Here is a 13,864-nt window from a genome sequence, read left to right as displayed (position 1 = left end):
AGGGAATGATCAACCATGATCTTATTGAATGGTGGTGCAGGCTCGAAGGGCCGAATGTCCTACTCCTGCATCTATTTTCTATGTTTCTATGTTTCATACCCTAACACCCACACACACACCCTGATACACATACCCTGGCATACACACATTCACACCCACACCCTCACACACACTCTCACACACACACACCCTCACACACACACACCCTCACACACACTCCCTCACACAAACCCTCACACACTCACACCCTTACACACCCTCACACACACCTCCTCACACACTCCCTCACACAAAAACCGTCGCACCAACACCCTTACACACACACCCTCGCACCCACACCCTTACACACACACTCCCTCACACACACAACCTGACACACCCTCACACACTACACCCTCACATACCTACACCCTCTCACACACACACAAAATCCCTCGCATCAACACCCTCACACATACACACCCTCACACATACCCCCTTACACACACACACTCACACCCGCTCCCTCATACACACCCTCACACAAAAACCCTCACACCAACACCCTTACACACACACACATATCTTTACACCCACACCCTCACACATGCACCCTCACATACCCACACCCTCACACCACTCTCACACACACACTCCCTCACACACACACTCCCTCACACACACACCACCCTCACACACACCCTCACACAAACACCCTCAAACACAGACCCTTGCAGACACACACCCTCACACAAAAACCCTCGCACCCAGGAGGCAGTTCAGAGAAGTTTGCTAGGTTGATTGCTGAGATGACGGGGTTGTCTTATGAAGAAAGGTTGAGCAGTTTGGGCCTATACTCATTGGTGTTTAGAAGAATGAGAGGTGATCTTATTGAAACATATATGATTCTGAGAGGGCTTGACAGGGTAGATGTTGAGTGGATGTTTCCCTCATGGGGGAATCTAGAACAAGGGCCATAGTTTCAGAATAAGTTTGGTCGTCCATTTAAAACAGAGATGAGGAGGAATTTCTTCTCTCAGATGGTCGTAAATCTTTGGAATTCTGTGCCCCAGAGAGCTGTAGAGGCTGGGTCATTGAATATATTTAAGGTGGAGCTCGACAGATTTTTGAACGCTAGGGGAATAAAGGGTTATGGGGAGTGGGCAGGAAAGAACATAAGAACATAAGAAATTAGGAGCAAGAGGTAGGCCATTCGGGCCCTTCAAGCCTGCTCTGCCATTCATGGCTGATCTTCTACCTCAACTCCACCTTCCCACACTATCCCCATATCCCTTAATTCCCTTCGTTTCCATAAATGTATCGACCTCTGTCTGAGCATCCACAGCTCTCTGGGGTAGAGAATTCCAAAGATTCACAACCCTTTGAGCAAAGAAATTTCTCCTCATCTCAGTCCTAAATGACCGACCCCTTATTCTGAGACTGTGACCCCGTGTTCTAGATTCCCCAGCCAGGGGAAACATCTTCTCAGCATTAACCCTGTCAGGGCTCCTTAAGATTATTCTATGTTTCAATTAGATCACCTCTCATTCTTCTAAACTCTAGGGAATAAAGGCCGAGTCTACTCAATCTCTCCTCATTGGGCAATCCCCTCATCCCAGGAGCAGTCTAGTGAACCTTCGTTGCACTCTCTCAAAGGCAAGTATGTATTTCCTTAGGTAGGGAGACGAAAACTGTACACAATACGGCAGGTGTAGCTCACCAATGCCTTGTATAATTGTAGTAAGATGACTTAACTCTTATACTCTAATCCCTTTGTAACAAAATCGAACAGTGAGTGCCTATCACAATTTATGCACTTTACAGCCAATGAAGTACTTTTGGAGTGTAGTCACTGGTGTAATGTAGGAAATGCGACAGCCAATTTGCGCACAGCAAGCTCCCACAAATAGCAATCTGATAATGACCAGAAAATCTGTTTATTTTTAGTGATATTGGTTGAGGGATAAATATTGGCCAGAACACGATGTCAGTGCTGGAGAAAGTGCCCATGTTGAGGGCAGTGGATAACAGAATTAGGGTGACCTGAGCTGTCATCCAAATAGCTGATTGACATTCACTGAGGCAGCTCACAGATGAGCAAGGACCATGTATATGATATTTTGGAGGCGCCCACCAGCCATGCAACCATAATCTAGCAAGAAGTAGAGAAAATTGGTGTGAAGAGTAAACCTATGCTGTAACACATATGAAAAGCAAGCTGGATAAGACTAGCTCTTGGAGGTGGGTCCATACCAAAGGCCAAATCTCTAGCTAATACTAGCAATGCACCTCCAAAACTGCTCTTTGTTGAAGTAAAACCTCTTGTCCAATGCCAACTCTGAGATGAATTGTTTATCACCAACTGTATAAGACAACATTTTCTTCCCAATCAAAGAAGGGAAAGAAAGACAGACTTGCATTTATATAGCACCTTTCATGACCACCAAACATCCCAACGTGCTTTACAGACAATGAAGTACTTTTTGGAGTGTAGTCACTGTTGTAATGTAGGAAACACGACAGCCAGTTTGCTCACAAGCAAGCTCCCATAAACAGCAATGTGATAATGCCCAGATAATCTGTTTTTTTTGTTGATGTTGATTGAAGGATAAATATTGGCCAGGACACCGGGGATAACTCCCCTGCTCTTCGAAATAGTGTCATGGGATCCTTTACATCAACCTGAGAGAGCAGACGGGGCCTCAGTTTAACGTCTCATCCGAAAGACAGCACCTCCAACCGTGCAGCACTCCCTCAGCACTGAACTGGAGTATCAGTCTAGGGTTTTTTTTTGTGCTCAAGTCCCTGGAGTGGGACTCGAACCCTCAGCATTCTGACTCAGAGATGCGAGTGCTACCCACTGAGCCACAGCTGACACGGACACCAATGATGGGAGCATGGGTGCAGGGTGGTTGGAGGAGGGTCGTGGTGTGATAATACCTTCTGGAATATGTGTGACCTGAGTGAACATAAGAAGATAAGAACATAAGAAATGGAGCAGGAGTCGGCCATACAGCCCCTCGAGCCTACTCCGCAATTTATTACGATCATGGGTGATACGATCATGGACTCAGGTCCACTTCCCTGCTCGCTCTCCATAACACCTTATTTCCTTATTGGTTAAGAACCTATCTCTCTCTGTCTTAAATTTATTCAATGTCCCAGCTTCCACAGCTCTCTGAGGCAGCAAATTCCACAGATCCACAACCCTCCGAGAAAAAATTCCTCCTCATCTCAGTTTTAAATGGGTGGCCCCTTATTTTAAGATTATGGCCCCTAGTTCTAGTCTCCCCTATCAGTGGAAACATCCTCTCTGCATCCACCTTGTCAAGCCCCCTCATAATCTTATATGTTTCGATAAGATCACCTCTCAAACTTCTGAATTCCAAAGAGTAGAGGCCCAACCTCCTCAACCTTTCCTCAAAAGATTAATATGCAGATGCAGCAAGTGATCAGAAAGGCCAATGGAATCTTGGCCTTTATTGCAAAGGGATGGCGTATAAAAGCAGGGAAGTCTTGCTACAGTTATACAGGGTATTGGTGAGGCCACACTTGGAATACTGTGTGCAGTTTTGGTTTCCATATTTATGAAAGGATATACTTGCTTTCGAGGCAGTTCAGAGAAGGTTCACAAGGTTGATTCCAGAGATGAGGGGATTGACTTATGAGGAAAGATTGAGTAGGTTGGGTCTCTACTCATTGGAATTCAGAAGAATGAGAGGTGATCTTATTGAAACGTATAAGATTATGAGGTGGCTGCAGAGAGGATGTTTCCACTGATAGGGGAGACTAGAACTAGAGGGCATAATCTTAGAATAAGAGGCCACCCATTTAAAACTGAGATGAGGAGAAATTCTTTCTCCCAGAGGGTTGTGGATCTGTGAAATTCGCTGCCTCAGAGAGCTATGGAAACTGGGACATTGAATAAATTTAAGACAGAAATAGTCAGTTTCTAAACGATAAGGGAATAAGGGGTTATGGAGAGCGGGCAGGGAAGTGGACCTGAGTCCATGATCGGATTAGCCATGATCGTATTAAATGGCGGAGCAGGCTCGAGGGGCTGTATGGCCTACTCCTGCTCCTATTTCTTATGTTCTTATAAGTCAATCCCCTTATCTCCAGAATCAACCTAGTGAACCTTCTCTGAACTGCCTCCAAAGCAAGTATATACTTTCTTAAATATGGAAATCAAAACTGTACGCAGTAATCCAGGTGTGGCCTCACCAATACCCTGTATAACTGTAGCAAGACTTCCCTGCTTTTATACTCCATCCCCTTTGTAATAAGTTACTGATTGCCACTAGTTACTGATTGCCAAGCCGAGAATTACCCATTTATCCCGACTCTCTGTTTTCTGTTAGTTAGCCAATCCTCTATCCATGCTAATATATTACTCCCAATCCCATGAACTTTTATCTTGTGTAGTAACCTCTTATGTGGCGCCTTCTGGAAATTCAAATACATCACATCCACTGGTTTCTCTTTATCCACCCTGTTCGTTACATCCTCAAAGAATTCCAGCAAATTTGTCAAACATGACTTCCCCTTCATAAATCCATGCTGACTCTGCCTGACCAAATTTTGCTTTTCCAAATGTCCTGCTACTGCTTCTTTAATAATGGACTCCAACATTTTCCTAACCACAGATTTTAGACTAACTGGTCTGTTTTTAATCTGCCTCCTTTTTTAAATAGGGGCGTTACATTTGCAGTTTCCAATCTGCTGGGACCTCCCCAGAATCCAGGGAATTCTGGTAAATTACAACCAATGCATCCACTATCCCTGCTGCTACTTCTCAAGACCCTAGATTGCAAGCCATCAGGTCCAGAGGATTTATCCGCCTTTAGTCCCATTATCTTACTGAGTACCACCTCCTTAGTGATTGTGATTGTGTTAAGTTCCTCTCCCCCTATAGCCCCTTGCGTATCCACTGTTGAGATATTTTTAGTGTCCTCTACCGTAAAATGGAGTTGAGGCCAAGACCAGATCAGCCATGATCTTATTGAATGGTGGAGCAGACTTGAGGGGCCAAATGGCCTACTCGTGTTCCTATTTCTTATGTTCTTATGTTCATCTCCCCCAATGTGTGGAACAGTTGAAGGTTTCATACCTTGAAATCCCAATGGTCCTTGCTGACCAACTGTGCCAGGTTGCCCGGTGGGGCCCACTATACCAGGGGAGCTGCTGCGCCCGGGAACTCCTGCTCTACCCTTTGGGCCCTTTGGACCTGCGAAGAAAGACATTCAAACACAACATGCATCAGTGAGTGTTAACGATATTCTCAGAGCTCAGAACCAGCAACACTGCAGGACAGAAGCAGCAACACGTGAGCAACACCTATTCACACGCGCTCTCCTCCAGCCTGCCTAGAATTTAGGTTCAACATTTAAAGAAAGACTTGTATTTCTACAGCAGCTTTCACCACCTCAGGACTTCCCAAAGCACGTTACAGCCAATGAAGTACTTTTCCAATGTAGTGTAATGCATGATCACGTGGTTTATCACATGGTTTGTCACATGGTTTGTTATGAGCATGCTTAGTTGGCTCTGGCCTAATAAAGCAAACACATGGACTAGCAACTAACCGCGTCTCTGTCCTTCATTTGTTCTACCCACATATGTTACATGTAGTTACTGCTGTAATGTAGCAATTGTGGAAGCCAATTTGCGCACAGCAAGCTCCCACAAACAGCAATTAGCTAATGACCATTTATTGTCCTTCCCCTGTTTTCCCTTGAGAAGGTGGTGGTGTGCCGCCTTCTTGAACTGCTGCAGTTCATGAGGTGAAGGTGCTCCCACAGTGCTGTTAGGGAGCGAGTTCCAGGATCGTGCGGTGATAATGAGTGGGACGAGGTATGTTTGCAATGCCTGAGACAATATGGCGCATGCTCTCGGAATCCTGTAGAAAAAGGAAACCGAAAAGATGTTTGCATGCTCACTGTAGTGTATGTAGGCACCTTTTTTAGTAATGACTCCACGAGGCAGGATAGGTTACTTAAACTGTAGTCCTTTATTTGCAGCTCCTCGAGTCAGGACACCAAACTGAGCTCCTTTTTATACTGGGCAGTGTCATGTTTGTAACCTTCACATAACTGTAACCAATATGTAACAGCACTGTACACTGTATTCAACTGTGAAATATACACCTTGACCACAGGGGGTGAACTTGTGGGAGGCACTCCTCACCTATTCAGCCAGGTACTTAAAGGAAGGTTCCACGCAGGCTCAGCACTCCTTGGTCTGGTGAATAAAGGTGCAGGTCATGAGTCTCCTAGTCTGCAGTATATGCCTCGTGTGAATATGTTCTAGAGTTGAGAACTCTACATCTGGCGACGAGAAACGGGAATCACTGAACCACAAGGATGGCCACCGGTAGCACAGAGGAACGTTACTGTGTGGGTGAGGACTGGGACGATTTTGTGGAGCGACTCCAGCAGACCTTTGCCACAAAGGACTGGCTGGGAGTGGAAGCAGCTGACAAGCGGAGGGCGCATCTACTGACCAGCTGCGGGACAAAAACGTACGCGCTGATGAAAGACCTGCTTGCACCTCTCAAGCCGGCCAACAAGTCCTTCGAAGAGCTCAGCCAGCTGATCAGCAAACATCTGAAACCAGCAAGCAGCGTACACATGGCCCGGCACCGGTTCTACACACACCGGCGTCGGGAAGGGCAAAACAGCTCGGATTTCGTTGCAGACCTGAGGCGCTTGGCCGGCCAGCTTCTGTAAGTTTACAGACGCCTGCAGGGGAGAGATGTTAAGGGATTTTTTCATTGAGGGCATTAGTCATGCCGGTATTTTCAGGAAGCTTATTGAGGACAAAGACTTGATCTTGGAAAGGGCAGCTTTGATAGCTCAGACCTTCTTGGCGGGGGAAGAGGAGACCAAGATAATTTACGCAAGCAGCCCTGGTTTTAACGTTGCGATGAACCATGGAGTTAATGTTGTAAAAGTGATACAGAACCCCGCAGGCAGACAAGGGCAATTCGACACCGCTCAGGCAGGCAGGCAAGGGCAATTCGACACCGCTCAGGCAAGCAGGCAAGGGCAATTCGACACCGCCCAGGCAGCAACAGGCTCCAGGGTGGGACAGCAACAATGACAATGGCAGGAGGATCAGCAATTCACGCCATCAAGAGGAACAATGCATCCCGTGATGGGACAATTGACACCCACCACCAGAGTGCTTAGAAACAACCAAGGGGACAATCAGAGAGGAATGCCTGGTAACAACCCCTTTGTGAGCAACAATTTCAGCCAATGCTGGAGATGCGGGGGTAGACATACTGCTAAAAGCTGCAAGTTCCAGCAGTTCACCTGCAGGAATTGTAAAGCCAGAGGACATTTGGCTAGAATGTGCCGAAAGGCGGCAGCGAGGCTAATCTATGAAACAGAGGAATCAGACGAGGGATCTGCAATGCAGGATGATGCCTGGGGCCAAGCCATGGATGCTGAGGTTCAGAGGGTTCATATGGCTGACGTCCGCAGCTCATGCACTAAAACGCCACCCATGATGATGAAAGTTTTATTGAATGGCATCCCGGTGCGCATGGAGCTGGATACGGGAGCCAGCCAGTCCCTTATGAGCGTCCAACAATTTGAGAGACTATGGCCACACAGAGCTAGCAGGCCCAAACTGGAAAGCATTGACACGCAGCTACGCACGTACACCAAAGAAATCATCCCAGTGCTGGGCAGTGCAAACCTGGTGGTAACACACAATGGATCACAGAACCGCCTGCCACTCTGGATTGTTCCGGGAAATTACCCCGCGCTTTTGGGAAGGAGCTGGCTAGCTGAGATGAACTGGAAATGGGGAGATGTGCACGCCATTTCGTCTGTGGAGCGAAGTTCATGCTCGCAGGTCCTACAAAAATTCGGGTCACTGTTTCAACCCGGTGTCAGAACGTTCAAGGGCACCAAAGTAGTGATACACATCACCCCGGATGCCAGACCAGTGCACCACAAAGCCAGAGCAGTGCCGTATGTGATGCGTGAGAAAATTGAGAGTGAATTGGACAGGTTGCTCAGAGAGGGCATAATTTCGCCCGTTGAATTCAGTGATTGGGCAAGTCCCATCGTTCCTGTCCTTAAAGTGGATGGTTCGGTCAGGATCTGCGGCGACTACAAAGCCACCATCAACCGAGTATCGCTGCAGGACCAATACTCGCTCCCGAGAGCGGAGGACCTTTTTGCCATGCTGGCAGGTGGCAAGCTGTTCACTAAGTTGGACCTCACTTTGGCCTACATGACTCAGGAACTGGCTGAAGAATCCAAGCTTCTGACCACCATCACGACGCACAAGGGGCTATTCATCTACAACAGGTGTCCGTTTGGCATTCGTTCAGCGGCCGCAATCTTCCAGAGGAACATGGAAAGCTTGCTCAAATCCATTTCCGGCACAATCGTATTCCAAGACGACATCCTAACAACGGGTCGAGACACCGAGGAACACCTCCACAACCTAGAGGAGGTGCTACACCGACTGGACCGGGTAGGCCTGCGGCTGAAAAAGGCCAAGTGTGTGTTTTTGGCCCCAGAGGTCGAGTTTTTGGGCAGGAGGGTTGCCGCAGACAGGATCCGGCCTACCGAATCCAAAACGGAGGCGATCCGCCGCGTGTCCCGGCCCGGCAACACATCGGAGTTGCGATCGCTCCTGGGACTTTTGAACTACTTCGGGAACTTCCTGCCTAACTTAAGCACATTGTTGGAGCCGTTACATGTGCTCCTGCATAAGGATTGTGACTGGTTCTGGGGGGACTGTCAGGAATGGGCTTTCAACAGGGCGCGGAACCTGCTTTGTTCCAACAAACTGTTGACTTTGTATGACCCCTGTAAAAAACTAGTTTTAACATGCGATGCATCATCATACGGGGTTGGGTGTGTGTTGCAGCAGGGAAATGACGACGGCCGACTACAACCGGTGGCTTATGCCTCCAGGTCGCTCTCCCAGGCAGAGCGTGGGTACGGCATGGTCGAAAAGGAAGCACTCGCTTGCGTTTACGGTGTGAAAAAGATGCACCAGTATCTTTTCGGCAGACCGTTCGAGTTAGAAACGGATCACAAACCGTTAACATCCCTGTTGTCCGACAGCAAGGCTGTCAATGCCAATGTGTCAGCTCGCATACAGCGATGGGCTCTCATGGCACTGGCCAGGTACCGAAAATTGCACTGACGCGCTCAGCAGAATTCCGCTGGCCTCCACCGAGGGGTCAGCAGAGCAAAGCGCTGAGATGGTCATGGCCATTGAGGCTTTTGACACTGCAGGCTCCCCCATCACAGCCCACCAGATCAAACTCTGGACCAACAGGGACCCCCTCCTATCCATGATAAAGAAATGTGTCCTGACTGGGGATTGGGCGCCGTCAGACAGTTTCAGAGACGGATGGATGAGCTCTCCATCCAAGCCGACTGCCTACTATGGGGCAGCTGGGTGGTCATGCCGCAGAGAGGAAGGGAAGCATTCATCAGGGAACTCCATAGCGAGCACCCTGGCATTGTGCTAATGAAGGCCATTGCCCGGTCACATGTATGTATGGTGGCCAGGGATTGACTCAGACCTGGAACACTGGGTTCGCAGGTGCATGACGTGTGCCCAGCTGGGCAATGCCCCCAGGAGGGGCCCCGCTCAGCCCGTGGCCCTGGCCCACCAGGCCATGGTCACGCATCCACGTGGACTATGCGGGGCCGTTCATGGGAAAAATGTTCCTGATTGTAGTCGATGCATACTCGAAATAGATCGAGTGCATCATATTAAACTCGTGCACGACATCCATACCGTGGAGAGTCTGCGCACGGTTTTCGCGACCCACGGCTTGCCGGACATTCTGGTCAGCGACAATGGCCCGTGTTTCACCAGCCATGAATTCCAGGAGTTTATGTCGGTAATGGCATTAAACACGTCCAGACAGCACTGTTCAAGCCAGCTTCCAATGGCCAGGCAGAACGTGCGGTCCAAGTCATAAAACAAGGCATGCTCCGTATCCAGGACCCTCTCTTCAGTACCGCCTATCGCGTCTCCTGCTGGCCTATAGGTCCCACCCGCACTTGCTCACGGGAGTTCTGCCAGCTCCTCATGAAACGCACGCTCAAAACGCGACTGTCCCTCATTCACCCGAGCCTGGCAGACATTGTTGAGGGCAAGCGGCAGTCCCAAACCGAGTGCCATGATCGAAACTCAATGGGGAGGTGTATAGAAATGGATGACCTGGTATTTGTGCTTAACCATGCACTTGGACCCAAGTGGCTTTACCGTAATTGGTAAAGAGGGAAATAGGGTCATAGTGGTCAGACTAAACAATGGGCAGATATGCCACAAACATCTGGAGCAGGTAAAGAAAAGGTTCAGCATGGACACTGTGGAACCTGAAATAGACCATGGGATGTCAGCCACACCACTGCCTCAACAGCATGCACAGTCCCTGCGGCCAGCCCGGACAGGCCGGAACCAACTCAGGCCACAGAGACGCATACCACGGCTCAACCACCAGAGCCACAACTGCGGCGCTCCACGAGAGAGCGTCAACCGCCAGAAAGACTCAATCTTTGACCCAAAGACATTGGGGGGGAGGTGATGACATGTTTGTGACCTTCACATAACTGTAACCAATATGTAACAACACTGTACACTGTAGACAACTGTGAACTACACACCTTGACCACAGGGGGTGAATTTGTGGGAGACACTCCTTACCTGGTCAGCCAGGTACTTAAAGGGCAGTTCCACGCAGGCTCAGCACTCCTTGTTCCGGGGAATAAAGGTGCAGGTCATGAGTGACCTTGTCTGCAGTATATGCCTCGTGTGAATATGTTCTAGAGTTGAGGATTCTACAGGCAGTGTGCAGGTAACCCTTAGGTCTCCAGCAGCAGCACCCTCTGGTGTACAGGTAAGGTGTGTACAGTGTAAGGGTACATTCAGTGTTACATAACAGTGTTATAGGCATCACACAGTAAACAGGCATGCATATACAACAACAATCCACCCGAAGCATTTTTTATATCCTTATTGTCATGACCAGGGGAGGTGATCAGTGGTAGGCTATGGGAGGTTGTGGTTGCCAGGTGTGACCCCTGTGCTTGAGGCTGGCCTTATACATTTCTCCCCCCTCACACACAGACCAAGTGGGTGTCACTGTTGTGGGACAGAAACATCGAAACATAGAAAATAGGTGCAGGAGTAGGCCATTCGGCCCTTCGAGCCTGCAACACCATTCAATATCACAGCTGATCATTCACCTCAGTTCCCCTTTCTTGCTTTCTCTCCATACCCCTTGATCCCTTTAGCCATAAGGGCCATGTCCAACTCCTTCTTGAATATATCGAAACAACTGGCATCAACAACTCTCTGAGGTAGAGAATTCCACAGGTTAACAACTCTCTGGGTGAAGATGTTTCTCCTCATCTCGGTCCTAAATGGCTTACCCCTTATCCTTCGACTGTGACCCTTGGTTTTGGACTTCCCCAACATTGGGAACATTCTTCCTGCATCTAATCTGTTCAGTCCTTTCAGAATTTTATATGTTTCTATGAGATCCCCTCTCATTCTTCTAAACTCCAGTAAATACAGGCCCAGTCGATCCAGTCTCTCCTCATATGTCAGTCCTGCCATCCCGGGAGTCAGTCTGGTAAACCTTCGCTGCACTCCCTCAATAGCAAAAACGTCCTTCCTCAGATTAGGAGACCAAAACTGAACACAAAATTCCAGGTGAGGCCTCACCAAGGCCCTGTTCAACTGCAGTAAGACCTCCTTGCTCACATACTCAAATTCCCTAGCTATGAAGGCCAACATGCCTTTTGCCCTCTTCACCGCCTGCTGTACCTGCATGCCAACTTTCAATGACTGATGTACCATGACACCCAGGTCTCGTTGCACTTCCCATTTTCCTAATCTGCCGCCATTCAGATAATATTCTGCCTTCGTGATTTTGCCACCAAAGTGGATACCCTCACATTTATCCACATTATACTGCATCTGCCATGCATTTGCCCACTCACCTAACCTGTCCAAATCACCCTGCAGCCTCTTAGTATTCTCCTCACAGCTCACACTGCCACCCAGCTTAGTGTCATCTGCAAACTTGGAGATATTACACTCAACTCCTTCATCCAAATAATTGATGTATATTGTAAATAGCTGGGGTCCCAGCACTGAGCCCCACGGCACCCCACCAGTCACTGCCCGCCATTCTGAAAAGGACCCGTTTATCCCGACTCTCTGCTTCCTGTCTGTCAACCAGTCCTCTATCCACGTCAATACATCACCCCCAATACCATGTGCTTGAATTTTGCACACCAATCTCTTGTGTGGGACCCTGTCAAAAGCCTTTTGAAAGTCCAAATACACCACATCCACTGGTTCTCCCCCGTCCACTCTACTAGTTACATCCTCAAAAAATTCCAGAAGACCTGTCAAGCATGATTTCCCCTTCATAAATCCATGCTGACTTGGACCGATCTTGTCACTGCTTTACAAATGCGCTGCTATTTCATCTTCAATAACTGATTCCAACATTTTCCCCACCACCGATGTCAGGTTAACCGATCTATAATTCTCTGCTTTCTCTCTCCTTCCCTTTCCAAAAAGGGGCGTTACATTAGCTACCCTCCAGTCCATAGGAACTGATCCAGAGTCGATAGACTGTTAGAAAATGATCACCAATGCAGCCGCTATTTCTAGGGCCACTTCCTTAAGTACTCTGGGATGCAGACTATCAGCCCCTGGGGATTTATGGGCCTTCAATCCCATCAATTTCCCCAACACAACTTCCTGACTAATAAGGATTTCCTTCAGTTCCTCCTTCTCACTAGACCCTCGGTCCCCTAGTATTTCCGGAAGGTTATTTGTGTCTTCCTTCGTGAAGACAGAACCAAAGTATCTGTTCAACTGGTCTGCCATTTCCTTGCTCCCCATTATAAATTCACCTGGTTCTGATGGCAAGGGACCCACGTTTGTCTTCACCGATCTTTTTCTGTTCACATATCTATAGAAGCTTTTGCAGTCAGTTTCTATGTTCCCAGCAAGCTTCCTCTCATACTCTATTTCCCCCCCTCCTAATTAAACCCTTTGTCCTCCTCTGCTGAATTCTAAATTTCCCCCAATCCTCAGGTCCGCTGCTCCTTCTGGCCAATTCATATGCCTCTTCCCTGGATTGAACACCATCCCCAATTTCCCTTGTTAGCCATGGTTGAGCCACCTTCCTCATTTTATTATTACTCCAGACAGGGATGGTACAATTGTTGAAGTTCATCCATGTGATCTTTAAATGTTTGCCATTGCCTATCCACCATCAACTCTAAGTATCATTTGCTAGTCTATTCTAGCCAATTCACGTCTCATACCATCGAAGTTACCTCTCCTTAAGTTCAGGACCCTAGTCTCTGTACCAACTGTGTCACTCTCCATCTTAATAAAGAATTCTACCAAAGTATGGTCACTCTTCCCCAAGGGGTCTCGCACAACAAGATTGCTAATTAGTCCTTTCTCATTACACATCACCCAGTCTAAGATGGCCAGCCCTCTAGTTGGTTCCTCAACATATTGGTCTAGAAAACCATCCCTAATACACTCCAGGAAATCCTCCTCCACTGTATTGCTACTAGTTTGATTAGCCCAATCTATATGTAGATTAAAGTTGTCCATGATAACTGCTGTACCTTTATTGCATGCATCCCTAATTTCTTGTTTGATGCTGTCCCCAACCTCACTACTACTGTTTGGTGGTCTGTACACAACTCCCACTAGCGTTTTCTACCTTTTGGTATTCCGCAGCTCTACCCATACAGATTCCACATCATCCAAGCTAATGTCTTTCCTTATTATTGCGTTAATTTCCTCTTTAACCAGCAACGCTACCCCACCTCCTTTTCCTTTCTGTCTATCTTTCCTG

At 48.0% G+C, this 13,864-nt stretch overlaps 1 protein-coding gene across 1 annotated transcript in view; it reads right to left on the bottom strand.

Moving 5' to 3' along the window:
* Positions 1 to 13,864, bottom strand: part of LOC139274985 (collagen alpha-6(IV) chain-like) — a 401,423-nt gene that overhangs the window by 24,488 nt on the left and 363,071 nt on the right. Inside the window, exon 45 of the mRNA XM_070891802.1 lies at positions 5,090 to 5,206. Coding sequence (XP_070747903.1) covers positions 5,090 to 5,206 — 117 coding nt within the window. The remainder of the gene's footprint in view (positions 1 to 5,089; positions 5,207 to 13,864) is intronic.

This window comes from Pristiophorus japonicus, chromosome 10 (assembly GCF_044704955.1).
Source record: "Pristiophorus japonicus isolate sPriJap1 chromosome 10, sPriJap1.hap1, whole genome shotgun sequence".
In the NCBI taxonomy this organism is placed as follows: domain Eukaryota; kingdom Metazoa; phylum Chordata; class Chondrichthyes; family Pristiophoridae; genus Pristiophorus; species Pristiophorus japonicus.
This window is presented reverse-complemented; position numbering and strand designations above follow the sequence as displayed.